The sequence below is a fragment of the Bos indicus genome, chromosome 23 (assembly GCF_029378745.1).
Source record: "Bos indicus isolate NIAB-ARS_2022 breed Sahiwal x Tharparkar chromosome 23, NIAB-ARS_B.indTharparkar_mat_pri_1.0, whole genome shotgun sequence".
Lineage (NCBI taxonomy): Eukaryota > Metazoa > Chordata > Mammalia > Artiodactyla > Bovidae > Bos > Bos indicus.
In genome coordinates this window covers 11,739,985-11,762,347 of record NC_091782.1, presented here as the reverse complement: position 1 = coordinate 11,762,347, position 22,363 = coordinate 11,739,985, and the positions used below count along the sequence as shown (strand labels likewise).

The 22,363-nt window shown below is 49.3% G+C and overlaps 2 protein-coding genes across 7 annotated transcripts in view; one reads left to right on the top strand and one right to left on the bottom strand.

Annotated features, from left to right (window-relative positions):
- Positions 1-12,451, top strand: part of BNIP5 (BCL2 interacting protein 5) — a 44,152-nt gene extending 31,701 nt beyond the window's left edge. For both annotated transcript variants that reach the window (XM_019986366.2, XM_070777428.1), the window contains 9 exons: positions 450-514; positions 748-988; positions 2,040-2,171; positions 3,689-3,750; positions 4,030-4,267; positions 5,089-5,220; positions 6,034-6,098; positions 7,699-7,941; positions 9,677-12,451. In XM_019986366.2, coding sequence (XP_019841925.2) covers positions 450-514; positions 748-988; positions 2,040-2,171; positions 3,689-3,750; positions 4,030-4,267; positions 5,089-5,220; positions 6,034-6,098; positions 7,699-7,941; positions 9,677-9,712 — 1,214 coding nt within the window. In that variant the 3' untranslated portion in view covers positions 9,713-12,451. The remainder of the gene's footprint in view (positions 1-449; positions 515-747; positions 989-2,039; positions 2,172-3,688; positions 3,751-4,029; positions 4,268-5,088; positions 5,221-6,033; positions 6,099-7,698; positions 7,942-9,676) is intronic.
- Positions 12,452-14,141: 1,690 nt separating this feature from the next.
- The window catches only part of PNPLA1 (patatin like phospholipase domain containing 1), a 91,335-nt gene continuing 83,113 nt past the window's right edge, over positions 14,142-22,363 (bottom strand). For 3 of the 5 annotated variants that reach the window (XM_070777431.1, XM_070777429.1, XM_070777433.1), the window contains 3 exons: positions 21,375-21,453; positions 20,131-20,256; positions 16,013-16,344 (listed from right to left, as the gene is read on the bottom strand). In XM_070777431.1, the coding sequence (XP_070633532.1) occupies positions 16,164-16,344; positions 20,131-20,256; positions 21,375-21,453 (386 nt within the window). In that variant the 3' untranslated portion in view covers positions 16,013-16,163. Of the gene's footprint in view, positions 15,543-16,012; positions 16,345-20,130; positions 20,257-21,374; positions 21,454-22,363 lie in introns of those variants that run through there. The other 2 variants (XM_070777430.1, XM_070777432.1) reach the window with 2 other exon arrangements.

Sequence of the window (22,363 nt, the reverse complement as noted above, 5' to 3'; positions counted from 1 at the left end):
GGCCTGACAGCCTCCTGAGGGATCCAGGATGGGACTTATGAGTCACATGTCACAGAGGAAGTGATGAAGGCCCAGAGAGGTTAAGACACTTACCCAAGGTCACACAGCTTGGGTCACAAACTCAAAGTAGATGTTTACAGATCTGCAAAGTTCAAAGGAAATTGTGGGGTACAAGTTGAATGCCTGAAGGACTGACTCGAAACTTCTGCGTAAAATTGCATGCTTTGGCCTAGTACCCTTCACCTGTGGACCTTCCAAGCCTTTCTTAGAAGGACCAGGCCCTGGGATTGTGCTCCCCCATCCCCAGTCTGCGGCCTAAAGGAGCTGTTTTAAGAGGACCCTTACTTAATCCAGAAGTCCCAAGTTGGTCTCAGAAGGCCAAGGCAGTCATTAAAAAGAGTCCTCTCTGCGCCTACAAAGATTAACCAGGTGTATTGGTTTTCTTCTAGAGGATATCATCATCCAGAAGATAGTGGAGCTGCTCCAAAAAGTGGGAGACCAGTGGGAGGACGAGGTGAGGCGCGAACCGTCCGCACAGATGCCCAGGGGCACGCTGCCCTCCCTCCTGCTCGCTCAGACCCTACCTGTGCTTGCGGGCCTCCCTGCTCCCCTGCTCCGGCCTCTGTCACCAGCCGTGCCTGGGGCCACCCTGAAGCCCTTGAGTGCTCCTCGGCTGCTTCTTGGGGACCTTTCCCCTCTCCTGAGGGTCAGGGGCCTGACTCAGTTTCTCTCTCATCTCTCCCACAGCAGCATCAAGCCCTTCAGTCTGTGGTGACCCCACGAAACCCAGCACCAGTCGTCAAGAAGAAATCCCAAGAGAAAATGTCTAGCCTCAAGAGAGCCTTTTCTTTTAAGAAATATGGCTCCGAGGAGCCCAAGAGAGCAGGGGCCGCCCGTGTTTCCAGCGCAGAGTCCCGGCAGCCCAAGAGGCCCAACTTTCTGCCCCTGTGTGTGGGCGGCCATCGGCCCTCCAGCTCCAGCCTCCCCGGTGAGCAGGCTCACGGTTACCATAGCAACACTGCCTCCCGCGCTGGAACCTTCCCTACGGCTTGAATTGGCCATGTGCAGAGCTGCCGTCCCAGTTCTGAATTTCACTCTGCCCTGAGCAGCGTGGGGAGGGCAAAAGGAATGCCAGAAGGTCACCTCCACACACCACCCCTCATCGTCTAGGCAACCCAGCTAAGCCCCCGGTGGAAACTGTGTTCAGAGAATTCCACCAACTAGCGTGGTCTCTCTGCAGCCTCAGCTTCCACACCCTGGCAGCGGGTAGCACGTGCAGAAGGGAACTGGAGCCTGGGAGGCAGGAGATCCAGGTGCTGGGCTGTATAATCCTTAACTCTGTGCCTCAAATCTCCTCGCCTGTTAAAATAAGACATTTTCTGGCTGTGTATCTGTTGGCCACCAGTCCTCATCTTAGGAAGTACACCTTATTATCTCCATTTCACAGATGAGGGAACTAGGGTTTCGGGAGGTAAAATCATGTGTGTGGTCACGGGGCCCATCACGATGGAGCCAGAGTTACTGGGAGAGAGGGTCTTCCTGGTGTCAGGGAGGAGCAGCCTACCAGGTCATCCTGGCCAGGGGAATTCACATTTTAAAAAGGAGGAAGCAATGTTGAACTAGTAAGAGTGGATCCCCGGTGGTGGGATTTCAGGCCACAAGGGAGATATTTTCATGTAGGCGGAGCCTGGCTGCGATCGGTCTAATTCAAGCCAGGGCATCAGGCATCTATCTACTCTCCAGTTCTCAGGTGAAGCCAAGATGGTGGCGGGATGAGCTTCCAGGGGAAGAGGGGGATGGTGGTGGTGGTGGAGAAGCCCAGGACAGGCACAGCTGTACGGATGGACGTGCAAAGGGGTGAGGGAGCTTGGTCTTCAGTACAGCGGAGCCACAGCCCTGCCCAGCAGCCCCCTGCCACCCCAAAAAGGCCTCTGCATGCGCTAGCCATGGAGCGCACTCTGAGTCTCTGCTGACTTCTGTGCATTAGTCAACACCCTCAGGCTGGTGAAGCTCACCCACTGTTTCCTCTTGCTTTTTAGGTGTGGAAGAACCTGAAGTCCAAGAGGCTGTAACTACAGATGGTGGAGATCCAAGTCCCTTTGAGCTTTGCACCCCAGCAGAAAGTGGGGGACCCGACAAGGACCTGCAGCAGGACAGAGCCACAGAATTCAGTCAGTACCCACTCTTCTCTTCTCAGAGGCCCCTTGGAAAATGTCAGAAGAGAAACTGAACCAGAGATAGGCAGTGACCTGTCCTTTCCTGCCTCTGAGCACTGTGGGCTGGGGAGGCAGCTCGGGGTCCAGAACACAGGCCCTAAGCCAAATTGAGCCTCAGCTGTAAAACCACAAAAGTAATAATGCCCTCCTTAGGGAGGCCGACACTAGGAGATGCAAGGGAAGCATTGGCCTGTGGCAAGGGCTCCGTAGAAGGTACATCTTTAGAACCTGGATTTGAACCTGAGCTCTGACCTCTCCAGCTGAGTGATCTTGGACAAGCTCCTTCATCTCTGGTCTTAGTTTCCTCATCTATAAATTGGGGATAAGAATAGTACCCACTCCCTAGAGTTGGTGGAAGTTGTCAATGAATTAGTGGCGATGAAGCATTTAGAGGTGTACCTGGGAGCTGCTAAAAAAAATGTCAGCTGCAGTTTATTGTGACTATTAGTGTTGTCATGTAACCGGGCTTGAGAGCAGAGCCTCAGGAGAAATAAAGAGGCTAGGAAGAGGGGGCGAGGCCTTAGGAGAGAAGCTGAACTGATGGTGGCTGCCACCTTTATCATTATTATTTTATCATTGGTGGAGCCAAGCCTATAATCATGTAATCACTGTCCTTTCTGTCTGTCTGAAGATCAGCTCTCCCTACCTCTCCCATTTTGCCTTCTTTGCTTTTCACAGAGGACGTGCCTTGAAGGAGAATTGAGAAGGGCCCCTGATCTACCTAGAAGTGGAGGAAGGAGCAGGGAGCGGGGATTTGGGACCAGACGGCCTTGAGACACCTTCCCCTGGAGGCAGGGGTCTCGGCTGTTTTCCTAAACATAACAAGGCACGTCTAGGCCCTTCCACAGCAATGAATGAATAAGTGAATATGTTCCCATGGTATGAATAAGTGAATGAATAAATGAATATGTTCTCAGGGTTTCCCTGGTAGCTCAGCTAGTAAAGAATTTGCCTGCAATGCAGGAGACCCTGGTTTGATTCCTGGGTCAGGAAGTTCCCCTGGATAAAGGATAGTCGACCCACTCCAGTATTCTGGGGCTTCCCTGGTGACTCAGATGGTAGAGAATGCACCTACAATGTGGGAGACCTGGGTTCAGTCCCTGAGTTGGGAAGGTCCCCTGGAGGAGGGCATGGCAACCCACTCAAGTATTCTTGCCTGGAGAGTCCCCATGGACAGAGGAGCCTGGAGGGCTACAGTCCACGGGGTCACAAAGAGTCAGACACGACTGAGCAACTAAGCACATGTTCCCATGAAACCAGCTCTGCCCTCAGGCCACCTCTGGGGAATCTGTGGTCCCCACCAAGGGTTGGGCCAGGGATGACCTCAAATGCAAGCTCATTAGCATCCACCCTGGAGGCCTGTGAGAATCGCCCAGGGAGCCACCGGGTCTTAGGAAAAGGAGACTAACCACAGAAAAGCTTTTCTCAGCACTCAAGTGTGAGCATCCCCTTTGTTCTTTTTTTTTTTTTAGAAGAATTCATCCAGAAGATCATTGCCCTACTCCAAGATGCAGAGGAGCAGTGCAGAGACAAGGTGAGGAAGACTTTCCCCACGTAGACCCTGACCCTCACTTTGGACACCCCCCACAACCTGGCACAGCCCCTCCCCCAATCCCACATCTTGCTAGAGCCTGGCTCCCTTCTCCCCTCCTTCCCGGAGCCTCCCCTAACTGCTGCAGGCTGTGCTTGTCTCCCCAGCTCTGAGCATCATCACCCTTCTCCCCTAACCACACCATCTGGCCCACAGTGGGTCTCCGTTTCTGGGGCTGCTGGTCTCAGCTGACTTGTAAAGTTTCCCTTATCTCCCCTGCAGCAACTTCAAGTCCAGGAGCCGGAGGTAGCTGTAGAAAACTTGGCCCCAGCCTACAGGAAGAAATGCCAAGAGAGAAAGTCAAACTTCAGAAAAGCCTTCTATAAAAAACACAGCTCCAAGGACCCCAAGAGAGCGGGGGCTGCAGGTGCTGCCAGCCCAGACTCCCGGCCACCCAAGAAGCCCAGCTTTCTGCCCCTGTGTGTCGGTGGCCATTGGCCCTCCGTCTCCAGCGACTCTGGTGAGCAGACCCAGGGTTGCCATGGTAACAGAGGCTGCCTCTGGCCCCGTGGCTTCCTCCAGGGCAGGGCTGGCCAGACGTGTGGTGTACCGTTCAGTCTTGACTTTCACTCTGAGCAGAGTAGGGTGGTGTGGGGGCACAAGAGGAGAAAGGAGTTGGTTGATGCCAGGATTCACCCCCCACAACACACACTTTCCCCCAGCCCATCGTAAACACCTAAAAACAAATATGGTATGAGAGCATCACCATACATAAATCAGAATCACCTGGAAAGGTGATAGAGAAATAGAGACTCAGGTTTGATGAAGTAGGACGTGTCCTGGGCCTCTGCTTTTTCACTACACTAAGGTGTGAGGACCACTGGGGTACAACAATCCCCCCCAACATTGGCAGAGTGCCCGCTGCATGCTGCGTTCACACATACTATCTCATTTAACCCCCCTTACAACTCTCCCAGTTGACAGATAGAAAAAGTGAGGTTCAGACAGGCTAAGGGACTCAGCAAAAGCTTGCCAAGTTAAAGGGGAAGGGGGCTCACTTGCTGAGACTTGTTGGCAGGCCTGCTTGCTTTCCTCCCAGATATAAGGAGGCAGAGGGGGTAGGTGGAAGACAGAATGCGATTCCTGGAGGGACAAAGAGCACTGTGAACTCCTCTGAGGCAGGTCCAGGGGCCTGGGGCTTCCCTGAGGAGCCTGGGAAACCAGGACCCCTCTTAAACCAGAGACTTTGGACAGCTTCTTGTCAGAACCTGGATTCAGTGATGTGCTGGTGGATTTGAGACAGGTGCAAACACATTCACACCAACTCCTCTTTGCCCTCAGATCCGGAGGATCTCGAATTCCAGGGATCCCCACCCACAGAAGGGGAGCCAGTTGGAGCCCCAGAAGCACTCTCCCAGGCCAGAAGCCACAAGCCGGAAGCGGGACGTCAGCCGGATGGAGCGAATGAATCCAGTTAGTGTCACCCTGCTCTCTCCTGGGACAGCTGCCCCGGGGCTTCCCCTTTGCATGGCTTCCACAGGCTGAACCCTAGTAGGGAACTGGGAAGGCAGCTTTACAAATACCCTAGGAGACTCTAGAAGGGCAGAGAGGACAAGGGTTGACCTTTGAACTGGGGCAGAGTTGCAGGTGGACAGCCTTCTTCAGGTAGAGAGTGTCTATCCCTTCTGTGGGATGCCCTTTCACCCCCACGGCATGCCACTGCTTCTCGTGAATGTTTCATGTAAGACTCCTAGCTTGCTCTGGATCTCATAACCAGTGGCCTACTGCGAACAAGCTCCAGTACACTAGGCGCATGGTGTCCAGGGGAAGCCCTGATTTGTAGCCTTTGCAGATTTCTGTGGTATAAAATTCCCACCCTGGCTGATTTCAAGTTGCCAACAGTTTATAACAATGGGTCTCCAAATATTCCGAATATTCATAATTAAGTCTTGGTAAGAGCCGCACCACCCACACGCCATTGTTTATGGCCCAGGCTGATGGTGCAGGCTATTCTGCAGCCTAGATAAGGTCTCAGTTTCCCCATCTGTCAAAATGGAGCTGAATGTGGTGGCAGGTGAGGCTCGGCAGGTCCAAGAGCCTTCTTTGTCTATAAAGCAAAACGAAACAAAACCCTCATGCTCCAGCTCTAGTTGAGGGGAAGATTTTTCTTTGCTCTTCATAACTAATCTGTGTGCTGTGTTTTAGAGGCAAAATACTTCTGGGATCGATGGATGGGTTATTGCAGAACTTGTCAACAGTCCCTCAATCCTTCTTTATTTTTCTTAGAGGAACTGATCATCCAAGAGCTGGTGGCCCTTCTCCAAGAAGTGGATGGCCAATTGGGAAAGCAGGTGAGGAGTGCTAAGTCCCCCCAAGGACTGAACCGGAGTTCAGTCCCCATCTGGGTGACTGTGGCCTGCCCCATAACTTCTGTGAGCCTGTTTTCCCTTTTGCAAAATGGAGTATAAATACCTACTTGCCAACTTTAGTGCATATATAGAATATGCCAGACACACAGCAGAGGAGATCAATGTTAATTTAAAATAACGGAAAGCTCTGTGTCTCCACCTGCCAACCAGGACTTCCCCCTGTCCAAATCATCCTTGAAGTTCAGCTCAAGGAAGCCTCCTTCCCCAAGTCCCTCTGATTTCGTCCTCTATCTGCCCTTCACTTTGTCTTGGCACACGCTTCAGCAATTATAAGGCCTCTAATTCTTTCAAGCTTTTAGAGTTCCCTCTATTGCTAGATAGCTTGTAACATAAGGTTCCTCGCTTTTGAAAACCTCACAGTCTACTTGGAGAGACAGACACAGATCACATACAAAGAGGCAGGTCATAGATGAGTGATCAGTGTGGTGGTTTAGTCACTGAATCATGTCTGACTTTTGTGAACCGGTGGACTGTAGCCCACCAGGCTCCTCTGTCCATGGGATTATCCCAGCAAGAGTACTGGAGTGGGTTGCCATGCCCTCCTTCAGGGGATCTTCCCGACCCAGAGATCAAACCAGCATCTACTGCATTGTAGGTGGTCTCCCGTATTGTAGGTGGTCTCCAGCATTGCAGGCAGATTCTTCACAGCTGAGCCTGTAGCCAATGTTATTGGTACCTCTTCTGGCACCACAGATCACCTGGCCCAGCTCCTGACTGCCAGCACCTGCATCCTTTTGCCTGAAGACTGGCCCCTCCAGAGCCATTTACACCCATACAATAGGCCAGTGTGACACTCTCCACCTTGCCAGGAGCAGCCCTCAATCATCGGCTGATGGGAGCTGGTGTGTACATACCCCAGCTCCCTCCCACCTTGAGGGGATAACTGGGGGGCTCCCAAAGTGCCCCAAGGGGATCGGGCTCAGCTGCCAGCCGGAGGGGGTGCTTCCCATTCTTGCCCTCCTGTCTCCACTCCCCCATCTGTGTCTGCCTGGATCACTCACCACAGAAGGGAGCTGCATCTGAGTCCTAGTCTTTGGATCTGCCTCTGGGGGAACCCAACCTAAGACATTTAGGTATTAGGAGGAGGAGGCTTAGGGCGGGAACTGAAATTCACCCAATATCCACTTTTCACAAAACATTAAACTATCTCACTTAATCCTCTCCCCCCAACAATAGTGTGTTGGGGGAAGGTATTATTACCCCCATTTTACACATGACAGAGGCTCAGAGAGGTCACACAGCTAGTGAATCCTATTTAAGCATCCATTATCTGAATCCAAAGACCTGGATTTTGTCTTTTGGGTTTTTTTTTCCCCACTTTGTAGTGCTGCTTGGAGCTGTACCTTGCAGAGCAGATTCTGAGAGGCCAGGGAAGGTGGAGGAATTTAATAAGGCGTGCTGTCCCAGGGACAGGGAGGTGCCCAGCCTGACCACGTGGGGTTGGTGGAGGAGGGGGTGCTAGTGGGAGGGGAGTACCCACCTGCCAGCCACACTGATGGCCTGCCTTCATTTCTGCCTCCAGATCAAGCGACACCCAAGCTTTAAGAAATTTTTATACGAGCCCTCAGTCTCTTCCCTCAGAAAGCTGGTAGCCACGCTGCGCAGCCGAGGGGCCCACACCACTGAGCCCAAGAGAACCTACCCATTCGTTTTTGGCTTGGGAAACCAAGGTGCTGGCAACAATTACCACCCCGTCCTCAGTCTCACAGGCCTACACTACAGGAGACCCAGCTACGGCCAGTTCCCATACGAGGAGGCCCAGCAGGTGAGAACCGGCCCCGTGGTACGGGGCGTGACAGACTCAGATCACAAGGACCTGCTTTGTGTCCTCTCCCCTCCTCTGCTTAGTTCAGGGCTTGTGGGGTCCAGCTCAAATGCCACCTCCTTGTCCAGGCCTTCTGAGGCAATTCTGCACCACAGGGGTCTTTATCTTTCCCAGCCTCCCCGCTTTACCTGCTAATAAGCTAATTAGCATCCTCCTTTATTTGGCTCTGGTCTCCAACAGGAGGGGTATTTTCATACTTCTTGATATCAGTATGGAATATTGGACCAGCTACTATCTTAGCTTTACCCTCTTGCTGTTTCAGGGGTTGGGCTGTTTGGCTTGCCAACTGAGACAGTCATAAAATTTAAAGAAAAAAGTACAGTAAGATTACATAAGGGATGGTGAGGTAGATGAGAAGGCTCCCTGGGGCTGTTTGGTTCTGAAAGGCTTCTCAGAGGACATTCTTCAAGGACCTTGCCTTGACTGATTATGAATAGCCTCTCTTCTGCCATCACTCACTCTTTTGATTGGTTTCAGGCTTTCCCTAATAATCCTTCCTTCCCTGAGGCTCTGGAATGGTCCCTGTAGACAGAAAACTTATTACTGAAAACTTATTATCTTTTTTAAAATCTGAATTTTCTGCTGGACTCTAAGTTCTCCCCACCCTTTTCAAATTCACTTAAGATGACCAGCTTACAAACATTTAACCACTTCTAAAGTGCAGATGGCAACCCACTCCAGTATTCTTGCCTGGAGAATCCCAGGGACGGGGGAGCCCGGTGGGCTGCCGTCTCTGCCGTCTCTGCCGTCTCTGGGGTCGCACAGCGTCGGACACGACTGAAGCGACTTAGCAGTAGCAAAGTGCAGAAACTACTGAGGGAAACTGTGATTTTAAAGCAATAAAACGTCCTATTGGTGTTCGACAAAGTGGACCAGAACTTCCAGATCCAAATGGTCCCCTGGGGAACCAGACCTTTATTGCAATGATGTCAGTCTTACTCAAACCCTTTGTCTCCCCCTGGAATTAACTTTAGAAGCCGTTGTGATAAGTCTCTCAAGAAAGCAGGCCTTATTTCATGATACTTGTATCTCATCATTTCAATGGCTTTCCTGGTGGGAACCCGTTATGACTTTAGACCTCTCTTTTCTCAGACTCACTGTCTTCTCCTGGAGACTAGGGACAATTTGCCCTCTAAGGTGGATTAGGTAACACCGGATGGAGTGATCTGAGCTCTTTGTGGAAGATATTATAGAGACATCAGTTCTGACATCCTCAGTAGCCCTAATACTGTATCTTCTGGTTTTGCTAGCCATTCATTTATTTATTCACTCATTTATCCAATCAGTACATATTGAGAGCCTCCTATTAGCCCAGCTGTGTAAGATGCCTGTGAAAGGTTCTGAGGGCCTGTGAAAGGTTCTAGTGGAAAAAGACAGACTGTTTACTGATAATAAAAGTAAATATCAATTAAATGCCAAATTAGCGCTGTGGCCAATAAAGCAAGTTGGTTCTGGGAGCCTTCCAGAAGGTAGCAGGCATTGATTTTGACCTTTGAGGATGGAGAAGCTGTAGATGGGGAGAAAGGACCAAGAGGACACTGCAGGCAGGAGGTACTCTGTGAGCAAAGACCCAGAGCTGGGAGCTAGTGGGTTAATGAGAAGTCTGTTGTTATCAGGGTGGGACCCATACGTAATTGGACTATGGCTAAAATCTGTGTTCTTTTTCTCCTCCCAGAACATCACAAGTTCTCAGATCCAGAGTCCAGATTGAAAGCTGTGCTTTGCACTCAAGTTCCCTTGAACTATGCAAACATTAGTAGCTTCAGCCAGGAAACCCTGAAAACGCTCCATGTTCTCCCAATCCAGTGCTTCACAGACATGACTGAAGACAAGCGTGGACAGCCATTCTGTGTCCATGCACCACCGTGGGCTCATTGAGACAGAGAATGAACAAGGTGTTCGTCTACAAAACTGGAGGCAAAGGCCATGGGGGAAAATGCACTGGACTGGGAATTAGGAGACCAGGACTCCACGTGCTGACCTACCTCCAAACTTGCTGCAAAACCCTGTATAAGTCCCACGTCCCTTCTCCTCTCCAGACCTTGGATTCTGGGCTGGATTAGTGACCCATCAGACCCCTTCTGGTTGTCTTATGCTAAAATATCTCTAAAGAGAGATAGCAAGTGCTTTCACTCTGTGGCTAAATATACCCACCCCACATAGCTGGAAGCAATCTTTAAGTATTGACCAAATGAATGAATGAATGGAACTCCTGAGATCCAGGCAATTCTGCCAGACATTCTCTGGGAGGCCTTGGTCCTCAACTGGAATTGTGAGACCAGTGGTTCTCCTCTGAATTGGTAGTTGGAGAAGAAATGGGGGAGTTACCTCAGTAGGCATTGGTCTAGAGCCCTGGACCAGAAATCAAGGCCTCTGCATTCTGGGGCCAGCCTTAGGGCCTAGTGCTGACTTATGTACCCTTGTTTGTTTGTTTGTTTATCACGTGTTTTCTTGGTTCATCATGGCTAAAAATATGCCCATGTCATGTAGAAGAGCTGCTGATACCTTTTTCAGATGTTAGTTTTTTAAATAAGTCTCTTGCTTCCCTGATAGCTCAGTTGGTAAAGAATCTGCCTGCAATGCAGGAGACCCCAGTTCGATCCCTGGGTTGGGAAGATCCCCTGGAGTAGGAATAGGCTACCCACTCCAGTATTCATGGGCTTCCCTTGTGACTCAGTTGGTAAAGAACCCACCGGCAATGCGGAAGACCTGGGTTCAGTCCCTGGGTTGGGAAGATCCCCTGGAGAAGGGAAAGGCTGCCTACTCCAGTGTTCTGGCCTGGGGAATTCCATGAACTGGATAGTCCATGGGGTCGCAAAGAGTTGGACATGACTGAACGACTTTGACTGACTTTAGTTTTAAAAATACATCTATGCTTAGTCTCTCACCTGAACATCCACATGCCCGTGACAGCTGTGCAGCTACAGGGATCACATAATCTATTCAGCTTGCCAACAGTACTTAGTGCCCATATGGATTTGTAGACCCTCCCAGGAACCCTGCAGCCTCTAGATGGGGAAGCAGCAGAATGGGGTCAACTGGCCTTTCTTAGAATCCTCTTAGCCCTTTGTCCATTGGAGAAGGAAATGGCAAGCCACTCCAGTGTTCTTGCCTGGAGAATCCCAGGGATGGCAGAGCCTGGTGGGCTGCCGTCTGTGAGGTTGCTCAGAGTCGGACACGACTGAAGCGACTTAGCAGCAGCAGCAGCCGCCAGCAGCCCTTTGTCCTGTAATTCTACAACCGAGAAATGAAGCTGATGCCTTTCAGCTCTGCCATCTCATGTTTTGCTTGTTTAGTCGCTAAGTCATGTCTGACTCTTTGTGACCCCGTGGACTGTAGCCTGCCAGGCTCCTCTGTCCATGGGTTTCTCCAGGCAAGATCACTGGAGTGGGTTACCATTTCCTCCTCCAGGGGATCTTCCTGACCCAGGGATCAAACTTGCATCTCCTCCATTGGCAGGCAAATTCTTTACCACTGAGCCACTTGGGAAGTCCAAATAATCCATGCAATGATATTTAAAACTAAATTTGGAAATTGAATGGGGTTCAATCGTGGGGATTTGCCAAAAGTCACTAAGAAAATCAGCACAAAGAGTTCTGGAATTACACAGTGCCATGTCTATATACGTTGCTAATCTTATGATAGCTACAATCTGGGTAGTTTTCAGGAAATGGGAGAGGGCTTCAAGCTAGATTGCCAGGGAGGGTTGAATGAGTGTGTACTGCTCAAGAGCACCAAACTGCAGGAGACATTGACTCCTGAGACATTGTGGATTTATAGATTTATGATGATGATTTTCCAGCTGATGGCAGAAAAGTATCTTGAGAAATGGGCTCCTTTTTGTTTTTGCACCAAAGCAAGGTTTTGTCTTCTACACAGCTCAACAGTTCCAACAGCCTGGCTCAGTTGGTCAACTGGGCATGTGTCTATTATCTGCATGAATGCTTGACAGGGCTATGAACACAGCCCTCTAACACTGCCTAGAACACATGGCCATCGGGGAGAGGGTGTTAGAACCTGGATGGCCAACCCATCCTTGTTATCCTTGGTGGACACTGTCTTGCTCTTATGACGAGCCCCATAGGGTAGAGCTGAGGTGGGGGAGAAGCCAAGGGCAGAGAGACTTGGGCACTTAGCAGGGACTGGCCTCAAACTTGAGGCAAAGTTTTAGATTCTGAAAGTCATTTAGTGTTATTGCTGCTCCCAAGAAGTGGGGGAGGTTTATTTATTTTATGGATTCATTTTAGGCAGTGTTCAGGAACACAGCACTAAAATGTGAAAGATCAGAATCAGTTTTGAGAAGGTCAGGCACCTTCTGTACAGAGTTTCTTATTTGAAATGATGCTCTTTAAGTTATGTAAGTATTTGGTATGAGTTTTCGATGCTGGCATCTGAGTCTCATTTTTGTACTGTGTTATCTGAGCAAATAAAGAAACTGGTTTGCACAGAAGTCTGACTTGGATTGGATTATTCACCGTGGAAGCAAGATGGAGCCACCTGCCATGTCCAGGCCAGTCCAGAGCCTGCAAGGTTGCGGGGGTCTGCCTCTTTTTCCCTGCCTGGGGGCCCTGTCCAGATGCTATTCAGGTGTCCCATCCTTGTGGTGCCAACTTGCTGAGGCAGTGGAAAAAAAAAAAAAAAAAGCTGCCCTGTCTTGAGCATTGGGTGACCTGGGTTTTAATCCAGCTGCCTTCAGGCTGATGACCTTGGAGACAAGATTCTTGCCTTCCAGACCCGCCATTCTACAACTCTGTGATTCTTCAGGTGACAGTGAATTGTATGTCCGGGAAAATCTGGGCCAGTCCTAATGCTGCATCATCTGTCCTATTGATTCCTAAACTCTGGTACCCAAACTCGGCCACTCAAACCAGGATAAAAATGGACAGAATACAGCGCCTGGTTTTTGGTCCAGAAAATGTGGTCTCCATTGAAAGTCATCTAAAGCCTCCTTTCCCCTGTCTCAGATAACATGTGAGTTCTTCCAGCGGCAACCTGAGGAAAGGGAACTTGTATGCATAGCTTGTCTTCTTTCAAAAGTTAAGTTTCCTTTCCCCAGCTCTTGAAGGTGTGCCTTAATGCTCTGAGAAGGGCAGGAGACAGCCACACTACCATTGTCTCACGGACGAGGACGCTGAGGCTGGGAGTGCTCCAGGTCACATAGCCAGCGACAGACAGAGCCACCGAGGGCGCTGTTCTGAGAGCCTCTGTAGTGCCCGCCCACCCTCAACCAATATTTATGTGTCGGGTCTAGTGCGAGCTCTGTGGAATCCACAGATGCAAGACACGACCCCTGCCCTCGGGACACTCACAGCCCTCACTGGCTGCAGTGCCAGTCTTGTGCCAGGAGGAATACAGGACCGTGGGGTTCCCTCCACTCACCTTGGAGGCCTCAAGAGCACTGAGGCACAGGGGAGACCCTGCTGCTTTGAAAGGCTTTTGAAAGGTGGGCGAGTGATAACAGGACATAATTAACTAACCTCTTAGTGTCCTGACAAGTCAGGAGGCTAACTGGGTGGGTCAGAGATACGTGTGGGAATTCTCTGGTAGTTCAGTGGTTAGGACTCCAACTTCACTGCCAAGGGCGCAGGTTCAATATCTGGTCAGGGAACTAAGATCCTGTGCAATCTGGGTGGCAAAAAAAACAAAACAAAAAAACCCAACTCTACAAAAAAACAAACCCAGAGATAATGGGGTAAGGGGGTCAGCAGAGAACTGGCTGAGTTTGGGCGTTAGCTGGGCCGCAGGGGGTGCGTCATTCAGATACGCTTGTTTGGAAAACTAGCAAGTGTTCTGGCCTTGGCACCAATGACACCTTCTGATTTCAAAACACAACCCATTCCTGTTGCTGTTTTCTTTGGTTTTTTTTCCCAAGGCATAAAAAGGAGAGAGGAACTATTAAGGCTGCTAAAATTAGCAAAGAAAAATATGGGTGGCCCAGTTAAACCTGAACCTCAGACAACAAATAATTGCAATGCTGGGGGTACCCTGACACGAGGTAATTATTCATTGTTTATCTGAAATTAAAATTTAACAAGGAGTCCTGTATCTTTTTTTTTTTTTTTCTCTAGCCACCCTGGAATTCAGGCAAGAACAATTCTCTAACTACCTCAGAGCATCTGGGCTCAAATACAGGCTTTGAGTTAGAGCAATAGTTAATATTATATTCAGTTCTCCTTTTCACACCAGGGAATAAGCATTCCTGAGTTGCGCAAGATTGCAACCCTCCCTCCCGGCTCACATTCCCAGGGCCTCTGGGCACACAGTCACTCGCAAACAGCAAGACCTTCTTAGGGAAAGGACTGAAGACAGCAGGGCTGCTCCACCTGACTCCCGGGGCTCCTCTCTTGACTGGCGGGGCCACAGAACTGAACAAGGCAGCGGACACTAGAACACCTGAGATTTGGTTCCTCTCAGGCCTCTCAAAGGTACTTAGATTCCTCCAGGGAGATCCGTCTGAAGAAGATGTGTGTGGACTCTTGTTCCCTCACATGGTCCTGTTCCGTGTAGGGTCCACCCGTCTCCATGCCATAGCCTCCCACCCAACTGGGCTTAGATTTGCATGCGTCCTTCTCAGGGGCCACAGTGCAGGGCTGTCTTCCACCTAGTCTTCTAGGATTTGCATTCTAGGATTTGTTGAGCAAATGCATCTGAGGCCTGTGGACAGCCTGTTTTTCCTTACTGGGTCTGGCTGGAGCCAGAGTTTATCCACAAGCAGTGAGTTAATTTTATTTTTTTTTTCTGGACAGGCTGCAAAAATTGAAGTTAAAGGCCTCCTTCTTGTGGACCGTTTTCATTGAGGTGTGAACAGCAGACAGAGTCTGCCCTCATCTGGGCTGGGAAAGGGGAGGGGAGGGCACACACGGCCTCCCATTTCCTCTGTCAGCACAGCAGGACTTGGGGAAGGCCAGGGCCGCCCGCTCCCCCAGCTGCACCAGTAATCCCCGGGGTAAAAGCTGGTAAAGGCTTCTGGCCAGGTCAGCGCCTCCAGGGGATTCCCGTGAGTGGCCGAGATGGAGTCCGCTGGTTCCAGGTCAAGCCTTTTGTGTACTGTGTGAACAAAAAACAAATAGCAGGAGAAGATGTGGTCTCTTGACACTGCAGGAAACAGGAAAGGGTGTCCATGGCTCAGCTCTGCCTAACCCCTGACAGTTTTGCCCCGTGGATGAACTCCTGGGGGAGCACGAGGATCTCAAAGAAGCAAACTCAGGCCGGGTTGGGAGGAGGACTCAGAGCCCAGCTGCCTGGGAGGAGGCTGTGCTGCCCACTCTTACTGTCTGTTCTGACGTCCATCTGTCTGTCCAGAGCAGAGTAGTGGAAGGACCCAAGGGAAGCTGGGAGGATGTTTAGACAAGGAGGCTCTTGCCTGGGGGAAGCAGGACCCTCTACCCCAACAGCCTTGGTGGTGGGTGGGACCCCGGTCCTTGCAAGGCCTGGGGTGAAAGGAGGGCGTCTGAGAACAGTGAGGAGGAGAAGGTTCAGCCTCGCGGGCATCAGGTTCTCTCCCGTTTCACCTCAAGTTTCCTCTCTCGGCTCACAGTTTCCTAGAAAAAGGACACAAATTCATCATCTCCAAGTCCCAAATCTAGTACTCCCCTCCCCTTATATCCACTGAGACCACAGCTCACAGCTTCATATGCTTTGGGCATCCTGAGCAAATAGCCACATTGATATGTGGAAATAGGAAATCTCTATTTGTATCAAAAGCCAGTTCGAGGGTTTACTTTGTCATACAAGTGGTCTTCTGCAAAAGCAGAGTTCTATTTGCAAAGCAGGAGTTGGTGAAAGCATGTTTGCCGTTTTTTTTGACTTACAAAAGTCTGGTTGATATTTGGTTTTTCAGGAAGAGGTGGAGGGGTCTCCAGTATGCTGAGTACAGTCGTGTGGACTGCACACTGAACAAGGATACACTGCCAGTACAAAAGGGCAGGCACTCACAGACATACTGATGCTGCATGTCATTCATACAGTGTTCAAGCAGTCGGAAATCAATTGTTCAAAAAAAATCGGCACATTACGGCAACTTTCCAGCAGGTGGCAGTCAAGTTCTCAAGGAGAGGGTGCTCTTTTCTTGGTGCACAAGGCTTTCTACAGGCTAGTGCTGGCCTCGACCCTTGACCAGGAAGAGGCAGGTGGGGGCAGAAAGAAAAATGGGTTGACGGGGCTCAGAGGTCACCACAGCATCCTGGCACAGGACCGGCAGTGTCTGGCCCCCAGGGACACCCTGGGGAGTTCCACACCTCGGGGCAGCTATATTCCTGGATGCGGCTGGGATGAGGCTTGTAGGCGACCCAAACTGTCTCAGAGGTGGAGGTCAGGGAGAAGTCAAGTGGGCAGGGGGCAGACCTGGATGTGAAAAGCCAAGGAAGCACACGTGAGGGGAAATGAGACCAGAAGGGGGAACTGGGAATCCTGATTTCCAAGCCCTCCTCCACTTGCTGTGTGACCCTGAGCCAGTCACTTACCCTCTCTTGGAAACAGCAGGGAGACACCTGCAGAACTCATCCTGGGGAAATGCTGGGATGTGGATTTGGGGTATTTGTGGATAATTTTCAAATCTGACTGTGTCATTCTGTTGTTTAAATCCTCTCATGACTCCCCAGCAACACAGACAAAGTTCTTTAGCATGGCATCCAAGCCAGACTGACCTGCCCCTTGCCATGCATCCGAGCGCCTCTCCAGGCCTTTCCCTGCCCAAATGGAGGGGCCACACTAGACCCTGTGACTTCTGACCCTCACTCCAGCGCTCCTTCTACCCTGGAGGCTGGACCACTTAATGGCCAACATCAAAATCCTGATGACAGAGGTTCCTGATCCAGATGCTGGCTCTGCCATCTACCAACTGTGTAACTTTGGGCTTGTTACTTAGCCTGTCTGTGCCACAGTGCTTGGAATATAATAACTACTATGTAACTTTTAGCTATTATTAAATTCACCGATTAAAAATTTTTCATTGGATTATAGTTGATTTCCAAGGTTGTATAAATTTATCTTTGAATAGGGGGAGGTTCCATAGTAACTCAAAGGAAAGATTCTCTAATAGTGGAAATTTGGGGAGTCTGACACTTGGTCTGTGGTTAAGAACTTGCTTGCCTATGCAGGGGACACAGGTTTTGATCCCTGGTCTGGGAAGATCCCACATGCTGCGGAGCAACGAAGTTGGTGCGCCGCAAGAACCGAGCCCAACGTCTAGAGCTCGTGAGCTGCAACAACTGAAGTCTGAGTGCCTTGAGCCCATGCTCCACAACAGAAGCTACCACAGTGAGAAGCCCGTGCCCTGCAACTAGAGAGTTGCCTCTGCTTGCTGCAAGTAGAGAAAGCCCACACACAGCAACAAAGACCCAGTACAGTCAAAAATAAATAAACATTAAAAAAAAAAAGGATGTGAGTAGCAATCAGCAAGACGGATCTCCTTCTTTTCCATCTGTAGCCTGCAGGCAGTATTTCAGTTTCTCTTTCTACTTGTCTTTCTACTTTGAGGCCAGTTACACATCCTGAGTCAGATGACCACTGAACTTTTACTAGAGGAGAGATAAGGCCAGCAGAGGACAGCCAGGCTGATACATCTATCTAGCCATGCTCCAGGAGAAGAGCATATCTGGCATTACTGCTGATCCTGAATAAAAGGGACAGGGACAGACTTGACCCCAAGCTGTAAGCCTAGGCAGAGCTATTGTAGCCAATTCACAGACCTATGAAAGAGAAAAGTCAAATGTTTGTTTTGTATTCCACTGAGATCTTGGCCGGGGCAGTGCGGGAAAGAGTGCTGTTTGTTATACAGCATTATCAAAACAGCAAGAACTGACTAATACAACCCATGCCAGAGTATAGATTGAACATTTGATTTAAAACAGACACAGACACACCCAGAACATCTATCCTGAGCTTTTATTCTAGACTCTTTCCTCTGCCAGGAGACCAGGAGTTTCCCCAGGACTAGCCAGTGGATGTGGCAGCGTCTCCTGTGACTGTAGTTTCGGAACAGGTCTTTCCTCTTGCTGGATCACTTCTGTTTTTCTATGCCTTTTATATACATATACATATACATATATATATATATATATTTCCCCCCGCCCTGTCCCCTAACCTTGTCTTTGAAACTCATAGCAATAAATCTGCAAGGAATTGCTTAAGATCAATTGGTATATTGCCTCCAGTAGTTTCATCAACTTGTTCTATAAAGGAACACGGCACACAAGATGTGTGACTCATCAACAACAAGGTTTCCCACAGCTTGTGAAAATCGTTTTGTTTGTTTTTATCACATCCTGCTTCTTTGTACAACACCTTGATTCCTAGACGTTTATCAACCAAGGAAGCTTTGGCTGAAGCGCACGGTTCCCACTCTTCTGAGCATGGAAAGAGGTGTGGCTCTGGAGTCAAAGAGCCAAGTCTGGACCTGGCTCCCAGAGAGCACCCCAGCTGCAGGGAAGCTCCCCACATCCAAGGCAGACCTTCCTACACCCTCACGACCACACCTGACCCTGAGCTCCTGGAGACAGACTCAAAGGTCAGGGAAGTGTTGAGGCTGGAGACCAAGGAACAGAGTGACTAATTCCAGGCTGCACTGATCCCACCCATACGTTCCAGAAACCAGCGACTGCCCTGAGTCCTACACCCTTGCTGTGCACTCAGTTGCTCAGTCATGTCCAACTTTTTTGCAGTCTCATGGACTGTAACCCACCAGGCTCCTCTGTCCATGGAATTTTCCAGGCAAGAATACTGGAGTGGGTCGCCATTTCCTTCTCCAGGGGATCTTCCCAACCCAAGGATCAAACCCATGTAAATCAAACTTTAGGGTAAATTTTCAAAGTTGGGGATCAAGTTGAATTTATCTTGCTTTTTTTCGGCCACACCATGAGGCATGCAGGAGCTTAGTTTCCTGACCAGGGATTGAACCTGTGCCCCCTGCATTGAGAGCACAGAGTTACCACTGGACCACCAGAGAAGTCCCTTATACTGCCATGGCAAACATTATTGGCTGTATCAGCCCATATCTTTTTTTTTTTTTGGCTATGCCCTGCAGCACGCAGAACTTCCTTGACAAGGGATTGAACCCATGGCCCCTGCTTTGGGACCGTGGAGTCTTAACCACTAGACTACCAAGGAAGTCCCTGAATTCGTCTTTGATATCCCCAGAACGTGGAAGAGTGCTTGGCATTTGTGCTGTGCTTAGTAGCTCAGTTGTGTCTGACCCTTTGTGACCCCATGGCATTTAGTAGGTGCTCGATAACGTTTGACTAATTAAGCCAAAACAATCTAATAGAGTCAGAAGCAATTAGAAGCAGGCCTACATTGGTCAGGACTTTAAGCTGTAGGTTGGCAAGAGTTAGGAACTCTACATGGTGAGTTACATGAGCACCCACAGCTTGGGTTTTTAAGAACAGTTCTTTTTTTCCCCGCTCTGGGATAAGGAATGGGCTTCCTAGGTGGTGCTAGTGGTAAAGAACCTGTCTGCCAAAGTAAGAGACAGAAGAGACATAGGTTTGATTCTTGGCTTGGGAGCATCCCCTGGAGAAGGGCATGGCAACCCACTCCAGTATTCTTGCCTAGAGAACTCCATGGACAGAGGAGTCTGGCAGGCTAGAGTCCATAGGATCACAAAGAGTCAAACACGACTGAAGTGACTTTAGCACGGGGCAAGGAATAAATAGCAACTTTATTCCAGAAGATATCAGATGGACTAGTGGTCTAGTGGACGACTTTATTCCAGAAGATAGCAGATTGGACTAGTGGACAACTTTAATATTCTTTAAGTAGAGTTCTATTCAGAAGCTAGGAAGTAGCTAGTTAACTTCTAGGAGTTATAACCATAATATCTACTAATTATTGACTACTATCACACATCTTGCACTCTGCGAAGCAAGTTACACAGTTGACCTAGTTAAACCCTCACAACAGCCTTACAAGTTGGTATTAGCCCTATTTTACTAGGAGATAGAGGCTCAGAAAGACCAAGAGTCCTAAGCACGCTCCCTGGGTGAGACTGTGGCTGAACAGGAATGTTATGTTGGGTGCATCCAACTCCGAAGCCCAGCTCCTCATCCTGATCCTTACTGACCCCCCTCACTACCCCTATAATCTTCCTGCAGCCGTTCCCTTTGTGGAATTAGAGACATTAATCATGCTCACTGCACTTTGCTGCCTGTTTTCTTGCTTCGTGGATGTCTTAAGCAGCCTTTTCTGGTGCCACTTGTCTTTTGTTTGTTCTTCTTGAATACCTTGCTCACCCAGTTGGACTCTTCAGCAGGCCTCTCCCTGGACAAAGAGATGAAGTCATGGTTGCTTAATGACAGGGCTCCACTCCAGCTCAGAAGGTAGACAGACACACAGTGTTATGATTCTCAACCCCAGCTGAACATCAGAGTTCCCCAGTGAACTTTCACTTTGTAATCAATGAATGTTTACCTAAGGAACATCATAGCCACTAGTCAAATGAAACTCAAACTTTTATACAGTTACACATCAATGCAATAAAGTAAGCTATCATGTGAATAAAATGCATAATTTATGTCCAAGCACAAAATTATGTATGTAAACTTTTTCCAAAAATTTTATAATTAAAACTATACTTAATGTGAGAAGCAGGTATGTTTTAATATCCTGGGTATGATACCAAGTGACAAGTGCCTTGGGCCCTTTTCTCTGATGGTGGCCATAGGAAAACTCAGCCACTGCCAGAGCTACCCCAAGGAGGGGAGGGATGAGGTTGGTGAATAACAACACCCTGATTTACTCTCTGATCTCCTGCTGGTGCCTTCCACCGGCCAACCCCACTGGCATTCAGTCAGCAAGGGAGCCTGGGTATTGTGATTCCCAGAGAGGTTAAAAAGAAAAAAAACCTTCCCCAGCCGTCTCGTAATAGCTGCAAGGGTAACAACAGAGCACATGTTACACAACCCAGATGGTTGAGGTGCATTATGAAAGAAGATTTTCTGGAGACAATCTGCAACATAGCAGTATTAGCCCCCTTCTTATGCTGTTAGAAAATAATTTGGATTAAGGGAGATTTGGGGTAGAATTCCCTTAATTTATACTGTGCAGGAACCACCCAAGGCTAGGGTGCAGCAGGCCTGCCAGCTCTCTTGACCTGAGACATCCCCGAGAGTCAGGTATGAGGAAGCGTGCACACTCCCCCACCGCATCCAGAGGAGGTACACTCCCAGTGCGCACAGCGGCGACTGGGACTGACACTGTCGGGAGGAACAGACTCGTGTCCCCGTGTCCCCCCACTGAAGGAGAGAGAAGGGAGGCAGTGGTCTGTAATCACATCCAAAGAGGATCCCCAGGCAGCTAAAGAGATGGAAAGTATCATTTAGCTGGGCCCCCTCCCCGATCGAAGGAAAGAAACTGTCCCCAGTCAAGGAGATACTCACACTGCGTGAGGTTTGCTGGCGGTTTCCTTCACATTAGCCAGAGGCACGGTGCTTTTCGAATTTGAAGAGGCAAAAGGAACTACAGCCAAAAATAAAAATATAGAAGACGTGAGTGAGATGGGAACGGCGAGGAGGAGTACTTAGTCATTTCTGAAATAACAATAAGAAGAAAGTGAGAATGTTTAGAAACTCTTTTTCTTAAATTCTCGTATTTGGGACCAGAATCATATTTGGGGACTTGACTGAGATCCAGGGCAACAGCATCTGCGGGAAGGCCTGAAGCTAACCCTTGACATAATATTATCAACAATTCTGTCCTGAAAAGCAGCCAGTTGTGTTAGGGAAAGTTTTCAAGAAAATCCCCCACAGGGGCCTGAACCTTCCATCATCTGCTTTCTGTAATGCTTTTTTTGTCTTCTTTACTGGAATAGGAAATAGAAATCATTTCATGACCAGTATTCTTTTCAAAATTTTTTGGCCATGCTGCGGCCATGTGGGATCTTAGTTCCCTTGACCAGGGATCAAATCCACTCCCCATGCATCGGAGGCGTGGAGTCTTAACCACTAGACCACCATGGAAGTCCCATCATGGCCACTATTCTTAAGTAAGCTCTCTGCATGTTTCCGACGAGTGTGGGGATATATAATACATGAATATTAAGGTGTAATTATGTAACACATGTAAATGATAATAATATGGAATAAATTAGCACATTCATCTATCTGAGGAACTTGGAGACCTTTCATCTGCGGACCTGCTGGCTGTCCCTCACTTGTCCAGATCTATTTGTGGTTCCTTTGTTTATGGATTTTCCCCAGGACTTTCTGCAACAGTCCCACCCCCAACAATAACATGGCAAAACAACAAATAACATGAACCCCTGGGAGCGGCACTCTGTCCAACTCCCCCTGATGGCCTCAGATGTCACTGCTGAGACCCAGCAGGGCTTCTTGACCTGAGGACTCCTGACGCCACCGGCCAGGCAAGT